Consider the following 24,856-nt stretch of genomic DNA (forward strand, 5'->3'; position numbering starts at 1 on the left):
ATTCTCCTTGCTACTTCACAATTGTAACTTTGCTCTTGCTGTGAATTGTAATGTAAATACCTGTGTTTTCTGGTGGTCTTAGGTGACCCTTGTGAAAGAGTCTTTTCAACCTCCCAAAGGGGTCATGACCACAGATTGACCTCAACCTCCCAGACTGGTCATGACTACAGATTGAGAACTGTTGCTCTAGACTGTACAAACACAATTTCCCTATTTTGTAACTGAATTGATCTGAATATCTGGATTTACAGCATGGTTATTGTAACAAAATCAGTGTTGTAACGGCACAAAGACAGATATATAAGCCAATAGAATAGAACAGAAGGTCCAGGCAGATCATCTAATTCTTGACAAAAATTGCCAGCAATATGTGGGAGAAAAGATGACATCTATAACAAATGGTGCTCGAAAAATTAGGATATCCACATGTTGAAGAATAAACCTACATACTTAGCTCTCTGGAAAAAAAACCAACAATACAAAATGGATTAAAGATCTTAATGTATAAACAGAAACAGGGCTCCATGGATAGTCAAGTGTTTGTTGTGCAAACATGGGGACCTGCTGTTCAGCCCATTTAAAGTTGAGGATGGTGTTATATTTTAGTTCTTTGTATATTTGGGTTACAAGTTCTCAACAAATATTTTGCAAACACCCACCGCATTTTTTTCCCTTGGCTTTTCATTCTCTTAACAGATTTTATTTTCCATAGCAGAAATTTTAAAAATCTTTTACACACTATGATAGTGTTATATATAAAGTCTCGGTGCCAAGATTTTCTTCCACACTCTCTGTGTTTAGTTGCCTTCTACCAGCCAGACAGTGCACCGCTGCTCTTGATGGGATTTTCACAGAACAAGATCTCTAACGTCTGGGACTTTCCATTAACAAGTTCCCTCAGTCAGACAGCAGCTCTGAAACAGATCATGGACTTATATTATATATAGAAATATTGGGAGGAATATTTCCTGTTAGCTTTGCAGCTGATTTGACTCGGATTGGATTGTCTTTTTCTCTGGCTTTAATTTTTGCTTTCACATTGCAAACTTCCTCTGCTTTGAGGATCCACTCTAGGAATGCAATGGATCTTCTGGATGCTGCAGAGTCATAGAAATCCCAGGGCCATCTTTGTTTCTCCCTCTCCTTGAGTATCTTTCTTATGGTGTCCTAAGGTCACAGAGGGAGTGAAAAGCAAAGACCTGAAACAACTTTACTGCTCCAGGTTGCGCTTCTGTAACCATGGAAACCAGACCAGGGAACAGAGCTGGGCCTTCGGGCACTAGGGGCGTGCAGCCTGCAGGAACGGCGGAGGCCTTCCTTGCGCTCCCGAGGCGACAGCGCGCGGGTCGCAGCCAAGTCTCCCGCCACCCGGCGGCCACCAGCGGCGCCTCCGCCTCCGCCTCCTCGGGGCTCCGCCCGCCCCGCGCCCGGGAATCCTGCTGAGGGCCCCGGGCGTGCCGCAGAGCTGACCGCAGGACCCCCGGAGGCTGACGGCAAAGCATGGCGACTAGGGCCCGCGGCTTCTCGCTGCTCCGGGACCGCCTGGGCCGAGCGCCTGCGCGGGCCACGGGCGTAGCGGAGCGCGTGTGGCGGGGCTTCGGGAGCAGCGGCCGGAGGTAGGAGCTGCGGGCAGGGGCTGCGCGCGTGGCGGAGCGCGCGTGGCGGCGGCGGGGCCTGTGGAGGCCCGGAGTGGCCGCAGTGCAAGGCGCTCAGGCGACGGGCTGCGGGCGTGGGCAGCTCTCTCGGACCCCGGCTTTGTTCAGGCTGTTCTTGTGCGAGCAGGAGTAGGCGCTGTGGAGACAGTCGACCAGCCTTTCGGTTTCTGTGTTCCTTTGTCATTGGGCTTTGCTGAAGTCTTTCCCACCTCTGAATGTCTTAATGGTTTCATGCTGGCCTCTCACTTGCCAGCCTTCGGATTTGGTTCCTGCCTGGGAAAATGAAAAGACACCATGGTGCCCAGGAACCGGCCATCCTGCCTCATCTTCCCTTGTTTGCTGGAGAATCCAACCTATGGAATAACAAACAATTCAGTGTCTTACCCAGAGTTCAGCAGACCTCTTTTGTAAACTTTCAGGGCTTCCAGTAATGTACTTTCGCTTCTTTCCTAGGTGTCTGGAGACTCGCTTGTCCGTGTATATTTCACTTTGTGTACTCAAGGAGGGTAAACAGCGATGCTGTGTCCACAAACGCTGTGTAATTTAAACTAACTCCCCATCAAACATGTTTGGATCTTAGTCTCGAGTCACTAAAATGTAAAGTACGTTCTGTAGTTTTAACTTCGGAGATGGTTTATAGTCACTAGGTCTATAGAAGAAGATATGTGAAAATGATAGTGGTTCAGAATTCTATTGCTGTACACTGTTAGGTTGTAGTAGCGTTGGGATTTGCTTTTTCTCTCGACATTGCCAGAGTGCTCTGCTCCCTTAGAAGAACAGATTTGGAAGGGTTCTATTGGCAATACAGAATGGAAGGGATTATCTACTAACAGTGTTCTATTTAAATTATTATCCTTGGAATCTCAAGTTTTTAGTGCTTCCCTCTAGACTAAAGGTAATCTTGTTGGCAGTGTACAAGTTGATTAATGGCCCTTCCTCCATCCCCCATTTACCCCATGCCCAATGCCTACTGAGACAACACTTACAACCCCAATATTTGGTTGTAGGCACATGCTCCACACCTACAAACACATAGCTATTCATCCACTCATGGAGATTTCCCGTTCTGTAATTTGTATTTTGGTCTGGTTGCAGGCCTTGGGTTTGAACTCTGATACATACATAAAGAATACCTTTAGTCGCCACTTTAGAATTAAAAGTACAGTTGGTTTTGGAAGACAATTTTTCAAACTGTGATAATAAAAGACATTACTTTGTGCCTGCCTGCTTTCTATTTTGTTTGATGCAGATTACAATTACATAAAAAAAGAAAGAAAAAGAAAGAAAGAGAGAAAGAGAGAGAGAGAAATGCCATTTGTAGTGGTTTTGTTTTTAAGATGGCACTAATTAAGTTCGGATATGGTGGTATTTTTTGACATTTCTTTTGGTCTTGACTGCTATGCCCGCTGGCCAGGCTGGCTATAAGGATGAGAAACACCGGTAGACGGGTGTATCTCGGGTGGGGAGGAATGTGGACAGTGTGTTGATGTTTATTGGTGTCTCTTTTCTCTTTTAGGACCAGCAGAGAGAAGAGACTCCATCTTCCAGAGGTCGCCACTGTCTGCCTCCCCACTCAGTCATCTTTTTAAGTGACACCTCATTTGTCTGGTCCCTCATAGTGAGTGTCACACTTAACATCACTCCTGTTGGCATGACATTTAAATCATAGTATATTTTTTATTGGAAATTATTATTGATTACATAAACTCCCCCAGTGACATTAACTATATTAAATTAACCAATTTGTCACACTTCAGAGCCCTTATAAAGAAAAAAGATTGTTGACATTTTTATATTTCTTGTCTAGGTAGACACCTATAAAAATGGAACACACTAAGTATTCTTTACATGGAGGGTTAATTTAGTAAGTTGAATTTCAAGAAATAATATTTGACGCAGTTTGGAAGCTATAAGGTCTCATAATATTATTTACCATTCATTTTGCAATAATTTCGTCCTTTAAAATTCTTTGTCAGGTATCCTATTTATGCATGAAAATTACAGCTTAGTAATTGAGGGAAATTGATGTAAATACATATGTCTTTCTATTTTTTCGAAGCTGCTTTTGTTGTGAAAAGAACTACTTACATGGTCAAGACGTTAAAGAACATTCTTGGTGCTTAAATTATTCCTTCTTTGTGGTACTATGTAAGGACTTTACGGGTCAGAATGGCTTTGGTTTAAACTGCATGAGTTTGGGGCAAGTGCACTGGGAGGAACTTAGCAGCTGCCTAGCCCTGTGGGGCAGGAGTGTCACAGACTTTGCACATTAGCTGGTACTGGGCTCAAGGCAGATTCGCAGGTAACCCATAACAGGGGTGGTTCTGCAGGGCTTGTTTACATCATTCTGTAGCTCAGTGGGATCCCATGTATCTGTCCACAGTGCGACCACTGGTTTCTCCAGCCATGGGTTTAGTACCTTCTCCTATTGTTCTCCCTACAGATGCCTTTTAGGCACTATGACGTTTGCGACACCAGCGTACAGCTTTACGTACTGTTTCGCTTTTATGCTTCACTGTCAATAGCTTTATAATGCTAGCTACTGATCAAGCACTTTAAAAGCCTCTATTTTTAGAGTCAGAAAAAGATTCTAGTTTATGATATTTAAATATGTTAGAGTGAGTGGTCCAATAATTTTTACAGGATGGGTTTTAGTAGTAACGCTGCTAACGTCTTCAGAGTCTCTCTTCTAGGACTAACTCAGGATTGCCTTTTCTGCAGAGTTACTGTTTGCTTTAAAGACCTTTCATCCTCCCTGAAGCTTAAAGGACCCAGAATCCAATTAGGACTACTACACAAGCTGATTTAAAAAATTTATTTATTTATTTATTTATTTATTTATTTATTTATTTTATGTACACCATAGCTGTCTTCAGCCACTCCTGAAGAGGGCATCAGATCTCATTACAGATGGTTGTGAGCCACCATGTGGTTGCTGGGAATTGAACTCAGAACCTGGAAGAGCAGTCAGTGTTCTGAACCAGTGAGCCATCTCTTGCAGCCCCCAAAGCTGATTTTTACCTAAATTGATTTCAGCGAAGGGAGAACTAGTCATAAAGGCTACCAATGCTGTTTATCAACATTGTACTGTTTTGTTGGCAAAGGTGATCATGTGATCTGTTTCCCGTTGGACTTAGTTATCTAGATACAGTTCTGTTTTCTAAGCAGTTCTGTTATTTTTACATTTGGAAACTAAATGTTTCACCACTTGCTGTCTTCTGTTTAAATTTTATCCTTTCAAGTATGTCTCAGCTGTCCAGAAAGGGTGCACTAATGTAACATCCTGAAGATCAAATTTTCAGAGTAACAGTGTAGATCATGGCCCTGCCCCTGTAAAACACTAATCACCTGATCACTTCAAGAGGCCAGATCCCACAGTCTGAAGAAACCAGGCCACACCTCCTGCAACAGTGTGGGACACTTAGGAAGTCTTACTGTTCTGTGAATTCTTAGTTCCCAATTTGTAGTCTTGCCCAGTGCCTTGTTTCACCCCAGATTAAACCACATGTTGTGGGACTTCCACCACCTCTGGAAGGACATAAGTTGGATATTTACCTTTTCTTCCAGGAGTTCTCTGAAGTCTTCTTGTAATTCTTCCTCCCATCATCCTGTTCAAAGAATTGGTCTCTCTCTCTCTCTCTCTCTCTCTCTCTCTCTCTCTCTCTCTCTCTCTCTCTCTCTCTCTCTCTCTTCCTCCCTACCCCTCCCACCTCCTCTCTTTCTGTGAATGAAGCTCCTTTCCAGGTTTTAAAGGAAAGATTCTTTTTTTCTCTTTAAGGTCTCATTTGTGTGGTCTCTGGTACACACACACACACACACACACACACACACACACACACACATGCAAGCATTCATATATCTGTCTATACATTTTTTTCTAAAGTGGTATTTTTTGTGTGTGACCATGGGGATTGAACCCAAGGCCATGGAAGTGCTGAGCAAGTGCAGTAACCAGAGAGATACACCTTTGACATACAAATTATACTTATTTTTCTGAGACAGGACTCACTATGTAGCCCTGGCTGGCCTGAAACTCTCTATATAGGCTGGCCTCAAACTCACAGAAACACTGTTTTCTGTCTCCTGAGTATTCAGATTAAAGGTGCATCATTATGCCTGGATAAAATATAAATATACTCTAAATATAACCAGATTCATTACTATTTTCTCAGATTCCCACAATGAAACATATCTTAATATAGGACCCAATAGATGGAACTGAGGGAATCCATGAACCTGGAAGAGAGATCACTAACATCCGATTGATTGAGTGTTTTCCCCTTGTAAATACTGGCAATAATTAATATTATTTTCCATCAGTTCTTGTGAGGTCACTGATACACAGATATTCTCTAACGTCACAGTTGATTAAGATATCACAAAACATCATCTATTTTCATCACTTTGATAATATTGTGCCTACTATAAGACTTACCCCCACCCTAGGCTATCTTGATAAAATTGGTTTCCCTTGTAATTCTGTGTATTCACATCTGAAACCATTCTGAGAATGTGTCCAGGGACTTCTTCAGGTGAACTAGGGCTTCTTGTGGAATCAAATTCTTTCCTGGAGAAGAATATAAATGGTCTTGTGGGCTCTGTTTGGTATAATAAAGTATATTTTTGATAATGATTAATACTTTGGTTTTATTTGAGGGTTCTAAATTGGCAAGCTATAAAATTGACATTGGAACGAATCATACACAATAGACCATGGTTTGCTTTATTGCTTTGTTTATTTCCACATATATGATTTTTCATAAAAATTGCTTCAAGGTTTGAGTGAAGTACTTAAGGTAGGAAATAAAATGCCCATAACATGGTCCTAAACTTAAGGTTCATCAGTATTCATTTACTTTAAAAATATGACAAAGGCTCAGGATTAGTGTTATTAGCATTATTACGTTTATTCTATATCTGACTTTGCCTTGGTTCTTTTGGGTATTTTTAACACAAACTTCAAGTACCCATGTTGTGCTTCAAGGCACACAGTGAAGAAGCTGAACCCGTGGAGGCCTTAGAATGGTTTATGATGTTATGAGACCTTTTCATCTTTATAGATCCTAAAGCAGTTCCTTGATGCTCTAATTAAATTTATAATTAAACAGAAATTTGAAGGACTTGTTAAGTGTCCAAGTTAATCGCTATATTGGTCTTGACTAGGCTCTGGTGCTTACAGAGCAATATGCTGATATACAAAAACTGGCTTCCTTGTTAACTGGTCTGCTCAGGTTTATTATACTCTATACCCTGTATTTGATTATAGTAACCATAGTTTAAGAAAGTTACATGTTTATAGGTAAGACAAATAAGCTCCTAGAAACATGGGTAAATATAGATAGATGGCTCTCTACCCATATTGCTCCAGGTTATGTGACTGTGTGTCCATTGGTTAAGAGAACTAGAAAGTAGGACCATTTTGTAAACTAGCCAGGCAACTCTTAGCCTTGCTGGGTAATATCAGTGGAGAGCATTGGGTGTAATCTGGTTCTTTGGAAGCAATTGCCTGTGGACCAGGATTACACCCAATCTCTCTGGGTTCCACTGAGTAACTTTTATAGCACAGGGCTGCTCTTCCACACCCCTTGCCTTCTGCAGTGATTTACTGCTTACTAATAAAGTCGCATTCAGCAGCTGGCTCAGCAACAGAGAAGAGAGGCCATGGGAGAGTCTTCCTGTCTTTCTGGGAGCTGATCAAGATATTTCCATAATTTCAGGAAATAGCATTCATGCTAGTTGCCACAGGGGGGCCATGAGGGCTACTGCCAAGGGGTCAAGTTAGGTATACTTTTGATTTGGACCAGTGACCACAAAACAATTTCTGACAAATAAAGAGGATTTTAAAATTATAAAAAATTATTCACTTAAAATATTCATTGTCTAAGAAACATATATAGAGCTTATGAATAGTACCTTCAAAATATTTTCAATAATATTTTAAGAAAGTGTGTTTACTTATACAGCAAAGCAATTTTTTCATATAAACTTTTAGAATTTTAATTTTACTTAGACTGAATAATTACTCTTAGTACTTATGACAAATTTGAATCACTTTCATAGTTATGCCTTTTTTGATACCGATACTCAGATTTTTTCTGGGAAAAGTTAAGCATATACGTAATTAAAAAAAATTTCTTGCAGTACTTTACAAGCTTTAACTTTAAATGTTTTCTTTTACCAAATAGTAACAATTTTTGTTTTAAAATTATTTCATATCCAGATATTAAAGTATTGCTAAGCTTAGGACAAACCTCTAAATCATCAGTTTCTATCTTTATTTTATATTAAAATATAAAGATGTGTTTGTTTACATAAATTCACAGGTGATGTCTGTCTCCTTTCGGAGTGTCTTTACACCACATTCTGTGAGATAAATTCATCACGAAAGAGGAGCTGAGAGGAAGGGAGGGAGGGGAATCTTTATCTAGATTTTATTAAATGAGAAAAGAATCTATGTTTAATAAAAAGGGAAAAAAGAAAACAAAAAAGATAAAATCATCCATCACAAAAGTTGTTTGATTTTAAGAACAGCTTTGTCATAGTTAGATGTAGTAAAGTTGTCTTTTCAGCTGTATTTTTATATGTTTCGAGGTAATAATCTACATGAAAACATTAAGCTAACTCATTCAATAGTTTTCTTACATAAGTTGGAACATTTACACTGGGGTTATAGTAGTCTGCATTCCTCCATAGTTTTACTTTGCATGACTTCAGTTACCCAGCATGCCGTTCTACATACCATGATGTAATCTTGCACTGTCTTTCATCATCCCCTTTAGATGCAAAGCATCCTTTGCTCAAAACACTCATGCTGCTTGTGTGACCTACACAGTGTCCATTTAGAAGCCACCTCAGTTATAATCTGTGCTATGGCAGGGTTTGTTTTCACACATGTAAAGGGTTTGAGACTATGATTTCAGAATCTGGTGGCAGAAAGGCTACTGCATAGGTGTTGATGTTTAGACATTTACTAAGTTTTCTACAAACCGAGAAAGCAATAAGAATCTGTTCTTACCCCTCCCATAAGCTAGAGGTCTGATAATAAGCTATGGTGGCACCACGCTTCCTCTCCCCATCTCTGGGTTTTGCCACAGAGATGGTTTGGTTTCTTTAGGCTGTGTTGGCATGACTCCAGTCTTTCCCTCAGTCATCACTCAGCTCTCTCCCCTCCATGTTTCATATACTACCCTGGGTCTATTGAAAGGACAGCAGTGACAGTGGAGTAAGGCTTTTCTCTATGACATCTTAGATGCACAAGCAAAGAAAGCCCTTATTTCCCTTGTTTATCACCTTCACAGGTACTTGAATTGAGGAGTTAACATATTTTTGTTTTGTTTTTTGGAAGGAACAGATTAATGCACCATATAATTTCAAAATTACATGCATATTGAATTATCATTTAATTAGTTTAGCTCTTTGGTTTATGAATTTCTTTTTATAAACCTTTCTTTCATTGAAATTTGCCTAAAGCCTTGCAAAGCTGAAGGTGCCTTCTCTTTTTGACCCATATTTGATTATATTGACTAACAATTTCTATCAGATTTCAAATAAAATATAACAGTTTTGTAGGTATGATAAACTGATTTATAAAATAGTTTTTTCAAACCCTTACCATTTCTGAAATCTGATTGTAGGCATCAGAGAGTGATTATTCTATGATAAAATATTTTGTATTAGATATAAATTTTATCACTAGTTTTAAATGTTAATTACAGCAACTATGTTAATGTATAGTATTAATTTGTTATGGCTTTATATTTCAGTTGCTGAATTATTATAATTTATTTGCATATTGTTATGAATATCTGTGTATTCAATGAAGAACTTTGAGCGCATTTAGTCATAATGAGTTTCTTCAAATTGTAAGTATACAAGGGGATTAATCCTGTTTTGAGAGGGATGGTTCTTAACTGTGGCTTTAAGGAGCCAAGTATAGATTTTTAACAAAACACCAAGGTTTTAAAGTCTGACACCTCGTGGCCAATCTGTTTGAATAACTGGCTAGCCATGTAAGAAAGGAAAAGTGCAAAGCCTAAAGGCAAACATAGTTGCATTTCACTTTAAAATTTAGATTTTTTTTTTCAAAAACAACTATAGAACAAGTTAGGATACAGACTACATCCTAGTAATACCTTCTTCTTAGATTCACTGATGGAATGTTTTGAATGAACAAAGGGCACTGGCACCAACAAGATGACAGAGTAGGTCTTTTCAGTTCTCCCTTCTCAGAATCAAGTTGAACATCCTTCCACAACTGAAAATACCTTTGTACATATGGATGCATCCAGTGAAAGAGTGAGGCACCATAATGTATTATCTAAAGAGAGGGGGCATTGAGAACGGTGAAAAGGGCAATCTCAGGTTACCTGCACAGTTACATCCATCAGACTCTAGTAGAATAGTCTGGAGGACACACACACACATGACTAAAGAGGAGTGGAGACATCTCTCAGCCTTGCTGTGGACCCCAGCATCATTCCTGGCTTATAACAAAAGCTTGTATGAAACAAGGCACACTCTAGGCCAGCCCCAGTTGACTCAGTCTCCAGGCTTGCTTTGGTCTAGTGGTTGGCACACATGGCTCCATGTTCTAGGTCTCCACTAGGTTCCAGACTGACCTCAGCAGCAGGCTGTGCACCATTCCTCTAGGCTTCGGGTATCCCCCAATGCTGGGATGACTCTTTCAGCCACAAATTTCAGCCACTCTTTCAGCATCTCAAGACTCAGCTTTAGAACCACTCCAATATCAGGCCAGCATCTGCAGACATCAACTGCTGTTCATTCCACAGTCTCAGGCCTTAGAGTAGTATTCATATCCTTTAACCATAGGTGAGTCCCTGTAGATAGAAGACCTAGAAATCAGGCTTACCGCAATGGACACCAACATCAGCCAACCCCCATACACTCAAAACAATCCCATTCCAAAGTCAGGCTATGTACCCATGGAATTAGATAAAGCTCATCCTAGTATCAGATTTACCCAGATGGATTTGGGTTTCAGGTAATCTTGTGTGGATTCAGGCTCCAGATTTACCTGCATAGATACAATCTATAGATCTGGCTCCTAGTACCTAATGGTGTCACTCATGATCACTCTCAAAAATGTAAGAATATCAACACTTATTGAATGCTTCCAAAAAATAAAAGAGGAAGAAACAGTTTAAAGTTTGTTAGGAGAGATCAGCATTACCTTGATAGCAAAGCCAGTTGACAGTCATCCAGTTAGACATCGGAGCCAGGCTGGCCCATACACCCAAGCTTAAGGACTGTCTTGGTAGATCCAGGCAACAGAGTGACTCTTGTGTACTTAATACTTGGTCCAGGAATTTGCTCACTTAATAACTCAAACAAGGCCCACTTAGAATCTTTTGGTGAGTTGGCTGGTGGAAGAATTCTCTGCTGAAGCTAATCTGTAAAACTGAAATAGCCACCTACACCATTAAATGTACCATAATGGATACATCACAGATAACCATAGAAATGTGCCATCAGCTAAGTAACAGAATGATAGTCCCTCTTTATTTTGTCTCAATAACAACATTCAAAATAGTCTAAGCTCAGCAAGCTACAGAAAACCACACATAACAAGAAACAGCAACAGCACATCTAAATGGAATCAGAAACATGGTAATCAAAATTGGAAACTTAAAAATGAGACAACTTAAAAACAAACCAAGAAAACACAACAAAAAAACTAAATATTTAGTGAGCTCAAAGACAGGTTCTTTGAATTTACCCCATTAGAGTCACAAAAGAGAGAACGAAGGAAGTTTTTTTAACCTTATGGTCCCATGTATACAGGACACCCCAAGTGAACCAAAGTACTAATTATGGAAATCTCAGAACAGAAAAATGAAAGCAACATAAATCTTAAATAAATGAGAGAAAACTCCATAAATGTGGAAAGAAAACCAGGAAGGCCGAAAACCTACACATAAACAGATAACCATGACAAGTTTTCATAAGTAAATGAAGAATTTGAAAGCAAGAAAACAAGTCATTTCATTCAAAGGAACTCTCCATGAAGTTATCAGCAAAACTAAGTAAGAGAGGAAGAAAGGATTGAAGGATCCATATATAACCAGGAAGCAGCATGACAATAGCAAATCCTTACTTAGTAAAGCATTTAATTAAAGGCATGGAGTGCATGTGTGGATAAATTAAAATAAGCTCTAAATTCGTTCTGTCTTTAAGAGACTCATCTTAATTATAAAGATAACATTTGGCTGAAAGTAATATAGGAAAAAACATTCCATGCACTAGTAACATGGTTGTATGTTGAAAAAAAATAGAATTTTAGTTAAAAAAATTATTAAGGAGACAAAGAAGATCATTGCATAATAATTGTGTCAATTTTTCAAGAAGATAAAATGTATATTCCCACCACTGAAATAGAAATAAATACCAGTCCAATAATGATAAGAGACTATAGTGGTTTGGATAACACTTTAAATTAACCTAACAACATATAGAACATTCCATCTATCAGCAGCAAATTATTTCCCAAATGCACAGGCTATATCCTAAATATCTAAAAAAATAATCTGCATAGACTTTTATTGTTTTGTTGTTATTAGTTTGTTGAAATGAGGTATCAATAGGTCTGTTGCAGTTAAGTATCAATAATTGGGTAAAATTGAAGTAAAATTTAAACTTTTAATTAAAATAGATATACTACTACAAGGGTACTACTGGCCAAAAGACACCAGTGAATTGTTACATTGTAACAAATCAGATAATCGGGAAGAGACTGGAAAACTTCTAGAAACCTAAACCACCAAGACTATTATGAAGAAACACAAAATGTAAACAGCATTAATGAATACAGAATTTGAATAAATATTAGATTTTTTTCAACAGCAACAAACAATTTGAGGACTTCACAGAATCGCTGGTGACCATATCAATCTTTAGGCAATAATATCACACTGTTAACTTCTTCTAAAGAGTAGGAGAGGATGGAATAGTTTCAAGTTCATTTCAAACTCATATGAGAGCAGCATTACTCTGATACCACAGCCAGACAAGAAAACCATGAGAAAACAAACCAGGGTCCTTGGTGAACACAGATGCAAAAATACTTGGTGAAACAGCAGCAAACAATTTAACCGCACATTAAAAGGATTGAGTCAATAATAGGCTGAGTGTATCTCTGAAGTGCAAAATGATTCAGCATATAAGCAAATAAATACATGTGACACTCCACATGAATAGAATGGAGGCCAGAAATTATGATTGTCTCATTAGATACAGATAAACCATTTTAAAAATTGAGTGTCCATTTATGATATGAACTCAATAAATTAGATATAAAAAGGATGTACTTCACACAATGATCTTATTTTAATAACTCACAGATTAATGCTAAAAATCTAAAAGCTATCCTTTTAAAATCAGAAATAAGGCTAGGATATCTACTCTGCTTACTTCTTTTTAATATGGTATTGGAAATCTAAGTCAAAGCAAGGTCAAGTAAAGGGAAAAATTCAAATTAGAAAGGAAGAACAATTCTCATATGTAAGTGTGTGTGAGAGAGGGGCGGGGAGAGATGTACATACATACATACATACATACATGCATACATACTGAAAGACACAAAAAGGCAGAGACAGAGAGACAGATACTGGACTTCCATGTACACAATCTTGAAAACCTGGTACGTGAATTCAGAAAGTAATGCAGACAGTCAGCATCCAGAAATGAGTAGCATTTCTATATACTGATAATGAATGACCTTCCTAAATTAGGAAAGTATTTTTATTTACAACAACATGAGATTTAACATAATTAAGGATAAGCTTAACAGAGGCACAAGGTTTGCACACTGAAAACTCAAAACATTGATGAAGGGGTTTGAAGAAAAACTATGTAGAAAATCTCTTATATTTATGGACTAGCAAATAATATTCAGATGCCCACACTGTCTGCAGTTATCTACGGAGGCAACACAATTCCTGTTAAATTCCAAATTTACACCCAAGGTCTGAAAAATTAATATTGAAATGCCCACACTATCTGTAGTAGCCTATAGAGTCAACACAAGTCCCACCAAAATCATAAATTTACATCCATGCACTGAAAAATTAATATTAAAATGCCAACACCATCTTAATTATCTAGAGTCAATACAAGTCCTGCCAAAATACTAAAGGCAATTTTCTTGGAAGGAGAAATTTCTAAAGTCTAAGTAGGACCATGAAAGACCATGAATAGCCAAAACAGCTTTGGTCTTAAGAACAAAAATGGAAGACTACCTTATCTTGAGATATAATACTAATGTGTAGTAACCAAAATGGAAATGTAATACTATAAATAGGTGTGAGGATCAGTTGATGGTATAAGGTGCCTGTCAGTAAACCAATACACGTATCATCAGTAGAGTGAACAGCTTACCAGAAACCTTAGGATAGAGCTAAAGTCATTCTTAGGAGAAATTTGTTACTATGAATGTTTGGATTAAAACCTTAAGATGACCTCAAATAAATAATCCAGTGATGCACTTTAAGAGCTTAGAAAAACAACAATACAAACTCAAAGAGCAGGAAATATCAAGAAACAATGATACACTGGAAACTATATGAACGAAAGAAGGGACCAGCTGAAAAACCCTTAGCCGAACTAACAAAAGGGAAGCAAGAAGGAAGACCAAAATTAATAACAACAGAGGTGAAAGGGGAAGACTGTAGGTGTAAAGATATCTCAGGAATGGCATCAAATTTCAAACAACTGGATAATGCAGAGGGAATGTATGGATTCCTAGACACCTGTGATCTACCAAAGTTAAATCAAGGAGAAACAAACATATTAAACAGAACCATAAGAACAATGCAATTGAAGCAGAAAAAAAGTCTCCCAACGAAAGTCCAGGACCAGGTGGATTCACTGCAGAATTCTACCAAACCATTAAGGGAGAGCTAATGACAATATTACGTAAGATAGAATGGGACAGAACACAGTCACATTCATCCACAAAGCTGAATGTGCTCACAGAAACAGCAACACGAGGAAGAAAGCTGTAGATCAGTTTCCCTGATGCACAAAGACATAAAATTTCTCAAAAAAAATTTAGGTAAGATGATTTCAAGAACACACTAAAATTACATCAAAACCAAACTGGTTTCATTCCAGGGAAGCAAGTTTGGTTGTATGCATGGTAATTGATATATATAGCATTGTCTGCAAGACTGTATTCATACCCTTAAGAAGGGAAATCACATGATTATTTTAATTAATGCAGGAAAATCCATTTTAATTTTCCTTAATGATAAAGTTATGCTTGAAATAGAAAGAACTTACCTTAACAGAGCAAAGACTATACATTTCAAAACCATAGGTAATACACTGAATATGGAAGAAACCTCTGGTCTTATAAAATATAGAATAAGATAACAGTGTCAACTCTTAACTTTCACTCATTAGAGTGTTCTGAATCTTAGCTAGGGTAATAGTACAAAGAGTTAGAAGAATAGAGATAGGGAAGGAAGAAATGAAGATATTCCTATATGCAGATATCATTTTATACTTAAAAGATCCTAAAATTTCCACCAGAAACTATTACAACTGATATATATTTTTAGCAAACTAATAGAGTACAAAATCAATGTTGAAAAATCAGAAGCTTTTCTGCATACCAGAAATCAGAACCATGCCAAAACCCAGAAATCAGAAAAATCAAATTTATAAGATTTTTTTATAACTTTCAAAATAAACTTAAAAATAATCTTGAAGTGTAAGACCTCCAAATGAAAAGCTGGAACACTGAAGAAAGAAGTTGAAGACATTGGAAGATGGCAAACTCTCCCAGGCTCATGTTAGCAGAATTAATGTTGTGAAAACAATTATATTAACCCAAAATAATCTGCCCTTCATTAGCTTAATGTCAATCTTCACTGAATTATATAATCATTGTAAATCCATATGGAAGCACAAGACCCTGAATAGCAAAAACTATTCTTATGCAAAAGAGCAGTGCTAGAGGTGTCACAATACCTCATCTCAAATTATATTACAGAAATGTAATAACTAAAGCAAGACAGCACAGGCACAAACACAGATGCATAGGCCAGCAAAATAGAAGACATAATAAACCCATGCAGGCACTATCATCAAAAACAAACACTCTAGAAGTGTCTGCCTCTTCAAAAACTAGATTTTTCACTCGTAGAAGAATGAAACTGGGTCCACATTTCTCATCCAGAAGAAAAATCAGTTTTAAAAAGTGATCAAAGATCTTAGTGTGAGAAACCTTTAAATTGCTGGAGAGAAACACGTATGAAATTTAAGAGTCTCCAAAGAACAGTTCTAGCTCAGTTCCTCCAAGTCCTGAGCCAAAGTGGATGATGTCTTTGCAACAGATTCTTACTTTCAAGTGGTAATAGACAACAGTGGGCAACAGAAACAGCCTGTGTTGTTTATAAAGGAGGCTTTGCATGCCTGATACTAGGGTTTTTGTTGGGGGCATGAGAGGAGTAGGAGTGTGGAGGGATTGGGGTGAAATGATGTAAGTACAATACTCATGCATGAAATTCTTAAAAAATATTAAAAAGTTCTTTAAAATAAAAGATACAGAGATAGGCCAGAATGTTCTAGAAAGGCTCTAGTGACAGTGGAAATAATCCTGACAAGTGGGATAATATAAAACACGTGTACACAGCAGGAAGTGATAACCGGAGTGAAGAGAGAGCTTGCAGAATGGGAGAATCCAGCTACCCTCAGACACAGGATCAATGCCTAGAATATATGAAACTAGACACAAGCCTGCAAAAACACTACCCATTGTGTCACCTTGGAGTACGCTTTCTGCTGTGAGCTAATGCAAGGGAAGGAGAATGGGAACCTCTGAGTGTCTTGTAAGGGCACTAACCTCATTTAGAAAGGCTCTCCCCCAGGGCCTGATCTGTAGAGGGCAGTAGGTCCATGTGCTCACAGGTTAGCATTTGGGAAACCAGAATTGAGAGACAAGCAGGGTTGTTCCTTCAAAGGAAGGGATGCATGACCTGCTTTCTTCCCAGAAGGCTGAGATATGTTATGTCTTGATTAGCTCAATGACTGAGCACTTCTAAATCTCCTGCAGACAGCAGATTCTCTCCTCCGGCATTCCTGATTTAACACCTATTAAATCTATATTTTATCTTGTTGCCCTGGCTTCTTCCTGGTGATCCCCTTATCTTTGCTGCCCAAGACACTTCTGTGCAGCCTTTCTGGGGGCTGCTTTCCTTCTTGTACCTACATTTCAGCCATTACTCCCTCCTGTCCCTTCCCAGTGTGGTCTTTCAACCTCTTCTGGTGGAAATCTTTTCTTTCACATCCCTGTGTTTCTTCTCCCAGGAACCTAGAAGTCCTGCCTGGGCCTCTCTCTGCCCAGCCATTAGCCGTTGGCTCTGTAATGATCAATCAAAAACCAATTAGGGACAGGGACCTTCAGCATCTGATCACACAGATTGCAGATTCCTGATTTGGGGACCGAATCAAGATAAAGCACTAGAACCAATTCCCAACAAGACTTAAGGTGTCACTTGTCAATCTATAAAGCCCATCTTTATGGAAGAGGTCACATGAACTTTGAAAAGAGTTTCAATATAATCACATCTTAAGTTTTGTTGTATTTGAGTTAATCATGACAAGAAAACATTAGTTTACAAAATTGTCCTGCACTTATGTATGCCTTAAATAAACTGCCCAGTTCCAGGCTTTCAAAGTTTGAACCAACACCCCTACTGAGTCATGCTGAACTAGACTTCCTTCTTGGCTCACGTGCACCATTACTCTGTTGGCCAGGGTGTTTGCAGAGACCCCAACACAGACCCCCTCTCAAAGGTCATCCTCCTGATCTCAGAACAGTGGTGTTTAGAATTTCAGCATAATTTGGTGTGACATAAACACATTTAGTTTAGAGGGAGCAGATTAAAAGATAGAAGTACAAACGAATTATAATCCTTCCCAAAGTTCATTAATACTATTTATGAACCTGAAAATGAATGTCAGGTGTAGTTAGACCAGTCAGATTCTAGAGACTCATAGTAGTTTTGGATATTCATTTGTACTTTATGTGTCTGTGCCCACATGCACGGCTCTATAGCATGTGTGTGTGCAGTGCCTGTGGAGGCCACAGAGGGTGAGCTCTTCTCTGGAACAGGAGTTACAGTGTTGTGAGCCACCATGTGTGCTAGGAACTGAACCGGATCCTTCCTCTGCAAGAACCATGGGCTCTCTTAACTGCTCAGCCATCTTATCAGTCTCCAGTTTTGAACCTTCCTGCACCATACATTTCTTCAGTTGAGTGTTTCCTATTAGCTTTTTAGTGTTATATGTAGCGTTTTGTTTCCCACAGACATGAAGCCATTATCATCTCAGGAACTGAAATGGCCAAACAGATCCAGAAAGAAATACAGCAAGGTGTGGAGTCATGGATTGCTCTTGGGAACAGGAGGCCTCATCTGAGTATCATTTTAGTGGGAGATAACCCGGCAAGCCACACCTACGTCAGGAATAAGATAAAAGCTGCGTCTGCTGTAGGTAGGTATGTGTGTCAGCTGTAATGGACACTAAACGTTTCTGTTATCACATGTACTGGCTGGTTTTGGGTGTCAACTTGACAGAAGCTGAAGTTATCACAGAGAAAGGAGCTTCCCTTGAGGAAAAGTCTCTAGGAGACTGTAAGGTGTTTCTCAATTAGTGATCAAAGGGGGCAGACCCAGCCCATTGTGGGTAGTGCCATCCCTGGGCTGGTGGTCTTGGGTTCTATAAAGCAAGCTGAGCAAGCCAGGGGAAGCAAGCCAGTGAGTAACATCCCTCCATGGCCTCTGCATCAACTCCTGCCTTCAGGTTCCTGTTCTGTGTGAGTTCCTGTCCTGACTTCCTTTGGTGATGAACAGCAATGTGGAAGTGTAAGCTGAATAAACCCTTTCCTCCCTAACTTGCTTTTTGGTCATGATGTTTTGTGAAGGAATAGAACCTCTGACTAAGACACCACATAAGGTTGCATAGTTATGAGTGACAGTTATCCAATAAGCACCATTTACATAACATGGATTATTATTATTAGAGATATCCAATTATTCAATTACTAAAGCGTAAGTGAATTTCTTACTGTTTCTGGTTTCTTATAGATTTTTTCAGTACAATTTCATATTTTATGGGTGAGGCCCTAGGGTCTTTGCATTTAAAGAGCCTGTATGTCTATTACATTTGCTTTAACTGAATCCTAAACTTCACCAATTTCCTGTCTCCTTGGTCTCTTCAAGTCTACCAAGAGGGGGTTTCACAATCAGCACAAGCTGTTACCTGGAGTAGTAGCCAAACAATGCATAGGAATCAGGAGAGAATCCTTGAACGACAGAGAAATCCCTCCTCCTGGTGATTAGAACATAGATGTTGCAAAAGGGCTTTCTTTCCAGCGGGACAGGCACAGAGGAGTTCAGCACTCACTAGAGAAGACTCCCTTAATGAAAGCTAGAGGTATCTAAGTGACTTTCTCTGCTTGGTTTTCCTCCAGGCATCTACAGTGAGCTCATCATGAAGCCCAAGAGTGTTTCCCAGGAGGAGCTTTTGGATATCACTGATCATCTGAACATGGACAGGAGAGTCAGCGGCATATTAGTTCAGCTACCACTTCCGGGTATACCATGCTCTTCTGTATATCTGGGTGGGGCAGGAGAAAGGGCACATAGTGACACTGGGGCAATTTATAAAACATGTTCAGAAGCAGATTGGCTATTTTTTTTTAGTGCCATAGTAATAGCTCACAGTTTCTCAATGATTTATACTTACGAGATGAGAAACTGTGAATGGACAATTTAAGCGTGTGCGAGACATACCTGTCTGTATAGCAGGGCACAGCCGCAGCAGACTGCAAGCTGAAGGCAGGCATTGATCCTAACAAAACAATGGGGCAAATTAGCAATTCTTTTGTGTCTCTTAAACATATTGGTCAAGTATTAAAAACTATCTCATTGCAGTTTGAAGATACATAAGGAAATAAAAAGTATATGACTAATATTTATTTACTAGATAATCTTTTGAAGCATTTGACACAAGAATTAACGTATCTGGCTGTTTGTTTATTTGTTTGTTTATTTTAAATAAAACCATATCAAGAGTGGTTGCTCGGTGTACAACTGAGGTGGAGCGTCTTTTCAGTGGCATGTTGAAGTGGCATCTGACATTCCTTCCTAAGCAGCTGACCTTTTACGCATGCATTTAACATCACAGGTATTGCTGAGAGTGCCTTATTGTGAAGTTTTAGCAGATGATGCTTGGGATTCTGTCTAGCTTTTCATCATGACCCCTTCCTTTATCTTCTGACCCTGGCCTTCACTCAGTTCCCTGTTGTACAGCTGCAGCTCAGCACAGGATGCAGTGTTAGCATTACAGTTGGTTTGCATGTCTCCGTTTACACTCATATCGGATCATGTTTATGTGACTCCTTATTCCAATGTATGCCAGGATTTACAGCACAGTTCCTCCTTTGCTTCACCCAGGCAGAGGTGTCCCCTGCTTCCCCTTGTTGCCCACTGTTTTCCTGATCTACTTACAGCATTAATGCATCTTGTTTCTTTGTCTTTCATATTTCTAGGCTAATCCCCTTGGTCTATTCTGTATCTGCATAATGTCATGTGGGTGTAAGTCTGTGTCCATGTAGAGTGGGCACATATTACATCTAGGTTTGAACCGAATAATAAACATTCAATGCTCAGTCAGGTATTCAAAGAAATACAAAATTGACAAATGGTCACCAAACTTGACTGTTACATGATTCTTGAGCTTAAGAGCCAACAGCATTTACATAGTCATAGTTAGCATAGCACAAGAGCTGAAATTTAAATGACACTGTTGGGGGACTGATACTATTTCACTAAACGATGCTTCTGAAATTCATTTGTGTTTAAACTATGCAAGAGTACTGGTGAAGTATAGGGTATAATATCTGTTCAATTTTAAATTACCTAATAGATAAACTCTTATCTGATGTGATGAAAGCAAAGCTACATGATGCCATTATGAGTTAATATTTAAATTGATGGATTGCATTAATTCTTTATGTTATACAAATACATAGTATCTCAATATATACCGGAGATATTGTTCTGTTTTAAATCTTAAACTTCTTATTCTTACTCTCTGCTATATCATCACTTTAAAACAGTGGTTCTCAACCTGTGGGTTGAGATATATTAGAGATTCTATATATTAGAATTTACATATACAATTCATAACAGCAGCAAAATTACAATTATGAAGTAGCAACAAAATAATTTTATAGTTGGTGGTTACCACAAAATGAAGAAATGTGTTACAGGGGTGAAGCATTAGGAAGCTTGAGACTCACTGCTTTAAAACATCACCAGATCTTAGAGGTTATCAAAGCTTCCCACTGAGAAGAATGCTCCTACAGAGAATGCTGCAGATGCATCCTGGTAAAACAGATGTAGGGATGGGAAGAACCAAATACATAGGATACTAGCTTATGCTGCAGGGGACTGGGATTCGACGACGATGATTAGTTTATTGACATCATTTTAATGTTGGTTTACTGACATAAAAAATTTGTCTAAAGTATTTGGCTGCACTTGACAATTGCTTAGCTCATGCAGAAATAGAGGGAAGTCTGAGTTAAGTTGCCAGCCATCACCTCAGTTTGTTTCATTTGTAAGTTCCCACATTTGCATTACAGTGTTAGTTTTTAAAGTGCCGTGCTGCTGACAGCAATCTACCATGCATTTCTATCTACAATATCCTTCTCAAAACTCCAATGACACTTCCCAAAGAAACAAAAAGTGATCCTAAAATTCCTGTGGAGCCACAGAAATCCCAAATTACCAAAGCGGGGCCGAGCAGCCGGTCTGCACTAATATTTCCTGCAGTGACACCTCCGAACAACACAAGAATAGTGAGAAAATATTACATTTAAAACTGATTTACAGTAAGAAGTCAACAGCAGAGTGTGAGACGACATTGCGGAGTTGGAGAAAATGTGAACTGTGAACATCTAATAATAGGTTAATATTCAAAATAAAGACATATTCATACACCAAAACACTCTTCCTAAGCATGTGTAAAGGACTTGCATGCAAAACAAACCACATCCCCAGATGGTATTGAACTAATATGTGCGGTTTGAAACATGTCAAACTAGGCCAAGCCTGGCTACACAGTGAGGTCAAGGCCAGCCCAGGCTACATGAGACCATGTCATAAACACAGAAACAAACAAACAATGAACATTTCAAACCCTCAGAAACACTCTGTAGAATGGTGTTTATAAGGAGCTGTGGACTGGGGAGTGTGTATAAGTATTAGCCAAGGAATTTAACACTTATTTAAATAAGACAAATAACTTCCAGTGACATATTGGACAACATCATAGGATAGTGAATAACATATCACCACGAAGCGGGTCTACATATTCTTACTACACAAAAAGAAGTATATAATGTGATGACTACATTCAGTGCACATGTGGCAGAGCATCATATTACATACTACAAGTACATATTCATATATATAAGTTTTTATCATTTAAACATGTTTTGGAGGTATTTTTCAGACTACTATACTTCCTTTGACAGAGTTTCTGATTACCTTGTATTTAGTTTGTTCTAACAAAATCAAATGCATATTCACATGTTGCCTTTGTGACGGTTATTTTTGTGGTGATGTGGTTACTAACAGCCAATAGATGGCACTGGTTACCAATCTGTTGTACAGACAAACTGCTTGAGTCTTGTGTTCCCCAAATAAGAAACAGGTAAGGGGCCCCCAGTAAATGTCAGGGAAGTTTGAGAGAAGGTACTTTTTTTAAATATATGAAGCCAATAATATGTACACAAAACACCAGTGGTCAGCATCCACTGAACTAAGTTTTTGTTGTATGAAGATTTTATATTTATTACTCCAGGTTGAATCTTTATAATAATCTTCTGGGAGTGGAGCTACTATTATGTGTATTTGGTGACAGAGATTAAGTTCCTTCCCTCTGATTAGCTGGATTTAGTCCAGGGAGACTGATTCCCCATGCTAATGTACTAACCACAGTTAACACATTTCCAGATATCAGTATAAGCTAGTGAACACTGTGTTTGAATTGTATGTACTCATGTTATATATTTTAACATTCTAAGAGACAGTGATGCTGGGAAAATACATTTTATAATAAAATTGTCTGGGATAGCATCATGACCCTGCCATTAACTAATATGGTATTAGTCACCCCTCTCTGCTTCAGTCTCTCCATCGGAAAAGTAAAGACATTTCCTGATCCATATGGAGGTTTGAACATTAAATAAAATAATCAGCATAAAGGATAACTTGCCAGAGAATATTAATATAAAATTCTGATTTATTTTATGTGTAAAAACATCAGTCTGATGTTCCCACCCACCATTAAATCTTTTAGACTTAGGTTTTCAGAAATGTCATCGAAAGAATAAGAGGTGTAGGAACCAGGGTGACTTCTAAAGCAAGTTGGAACAGGAATGGGGATGGCTTAATAAGCAGATTATTTGTTTAATGGGCAAATGCAGGTTACTGTCAAAATGTTCATGTTCAGTGGCAGATTTGGATATATCTATTATTATGAAAAATAAAGAAGTCATTGAAATTTGGGTATTTGGGAACCAATATGAACATGTGGCATGAGAGGCCTGGCTCAGTTAGCCAAGTATCTGCTGTGCAAATGTGACCATCTTTTTGGGTCCCTGGCACCAGTGTGAAAACCTGTGCAAAGCAGTGCTTGCCTGTAACGCTGGCATTGGGTATACAGAGACAAGAGGATTCCTGCAGCTTGTTCACTGGCTTATCTTGCCAAATCTGTGTGCTCCTCATCACTGAGACTCCAGATCAAAAGCTCAGGAGGGGAGTGAGACACCTAAGGTTAACCTCTGGCTTACACATGCATGCACATAAACACACACACATACACACACACATACACATACACATACACACATTATCACACATTCATGCATACATGTATGCACACATACATACACACACATGCTCTCACACACTCATGCACATGTGTACACTCACAGGAACACACACAATACGCTAAAAATAAATACCAACAAAAGTAAATTAGTATTATGTCATAAGTGGTGAATTATTGTTAATTCAATTTGAGATTCATTTCAAAGAAAAAAACAATATTTGTAGAAGAAATTTTTGCTTCAAATAATTTTGACATGATTTTTATAGTCCCATCCTCACAGTGTTGTTTATCTACTTTAAAACTTTTGTAAGTAACCTTTTTTATGATAAAGACAACAAAAAAGGCCGACAGCTGTCCTGTAAGTGGAGTGTTCTACCACTGGATGGCAGCATTGAGCAAGCATCATTTATGTTACTACTTTATGGGGATCTTACAATAAATCACTGATGCCATGATGTCTTTAAGAGATTGGTTGGCCTCTGTAACCACTAACATCTCTGTCCTTCATACCCAGGTGGAAAAACATCTAAGAGGGTGATTTTTCTGTCCAAGTTAATGGACATATCTGTTTTAAGACTTCTCAAGACAAACAAACAAAACCTTCAAATTCAGGAAGTTAATAAAAACAGCACTTTTCTGCTTCCCCCCCCCCCTTTTGCTTTTTTTCTTTATCATCTGTTTTTTGAGTCTATTCACCTTGAAAAACTATTTATATGGTGCATATTTCTTTTTAAAAAGAATATGTACATATATGTATCTATCTATCTATCTATCTATACACACACATATACATATATATCACTAAATGGACTCAGCAGGTTGCACTCACACATGCACACATATACACACACATATCACTAAATGGACTCAGCAGGTTGCACGCACACACACACACACACACACACACGTAACAATAACAATTACAGTAAAAGAGGCCTTACACATGAGAGGAGCAGGCCTGGGTGTGAAGGAGATTGGAGGGAGGAGAAGGAGGCTGATATGAAGACAGCACACAAGAAATTTAAAAATAATTTAATTTAAAAAGTAAAATATATGTATGCATAGACTCTGTCTCTAGTCCTCTGTATTATTAATTTAATCTGCAAAATACTCTGGCCAGACAAGTTAGGGGAGAAGGATAGTTAAGAACTATTTGGATCTAAATTACTGTTTCTAAGACCTTGCCTTGGCAAGGTCCGCAGAGCAGCATTTCTTCCTGGCTACTGCAGGTTTAAATTTTATTAGGGAAGAAATACTTCTCTTAGTCTCTTACA

The 24,856-nt window shown here is 38.5% G+C and overlaps 1 protein-coding gene across 6 annotated transcripts in view; it reads left to right on the plus strand.

The window, feature by feature from the left end:
* The first annotated feature begins 1,228 nt into the window (after window positions 1–1,228).
* Mthfd2l (methylenetetrahydrofolate dehydrogenase (NADP+ dependent) 2 like) overlaps window positions 1,229–24,856 on the plus strand; it is an 89,438-nt gene continuing 65,810 nt past the window's right edge. For 2 of the 6 annotated variants that reach the window (XR_013111919.1, XM_076938769.1), the window contains exons 1-3: window positions 1,234–1,616; window positions 17,986–18,170; window positions 19,150–19,272. Coding sequence is in view for 5 of the 6 variants with exons in the window: in XM_076938769.1 (XP_076794884.1) it covers window positions 1,501–1,616; window positions 17,986–18,170; window positions 19,150–19,272 (424 nt within the window). In the remaining variant the exon portion in view is untranslated. Of the gene's footprint in view, window positions 1,617–17,985; window positions 18,171–19,149; window positions 19,273–24,856 lie in introns of all 6 variants that reach the window. The other 4 variants (XM_076938768.1, XM_076938770.1, XM_076938771.1 and 1 more) reach the window with 4 other exon arrangements.

This window comes from Arvicanthis niloticus, chromosome 7 (assembly GCF_011762505.2).
Source record: "Arvicanthis niloticus isolate mArvNil1 chromosome 7, mArvNil1.pat.X, whole genome shotgun sequence".
Taxonomy (NCBI): Eukaryota; Metazoa; Chordata; class Mammalia; order Rodentia; family Muridae; genus Arvicanthis; species Arvicanthis niloticus.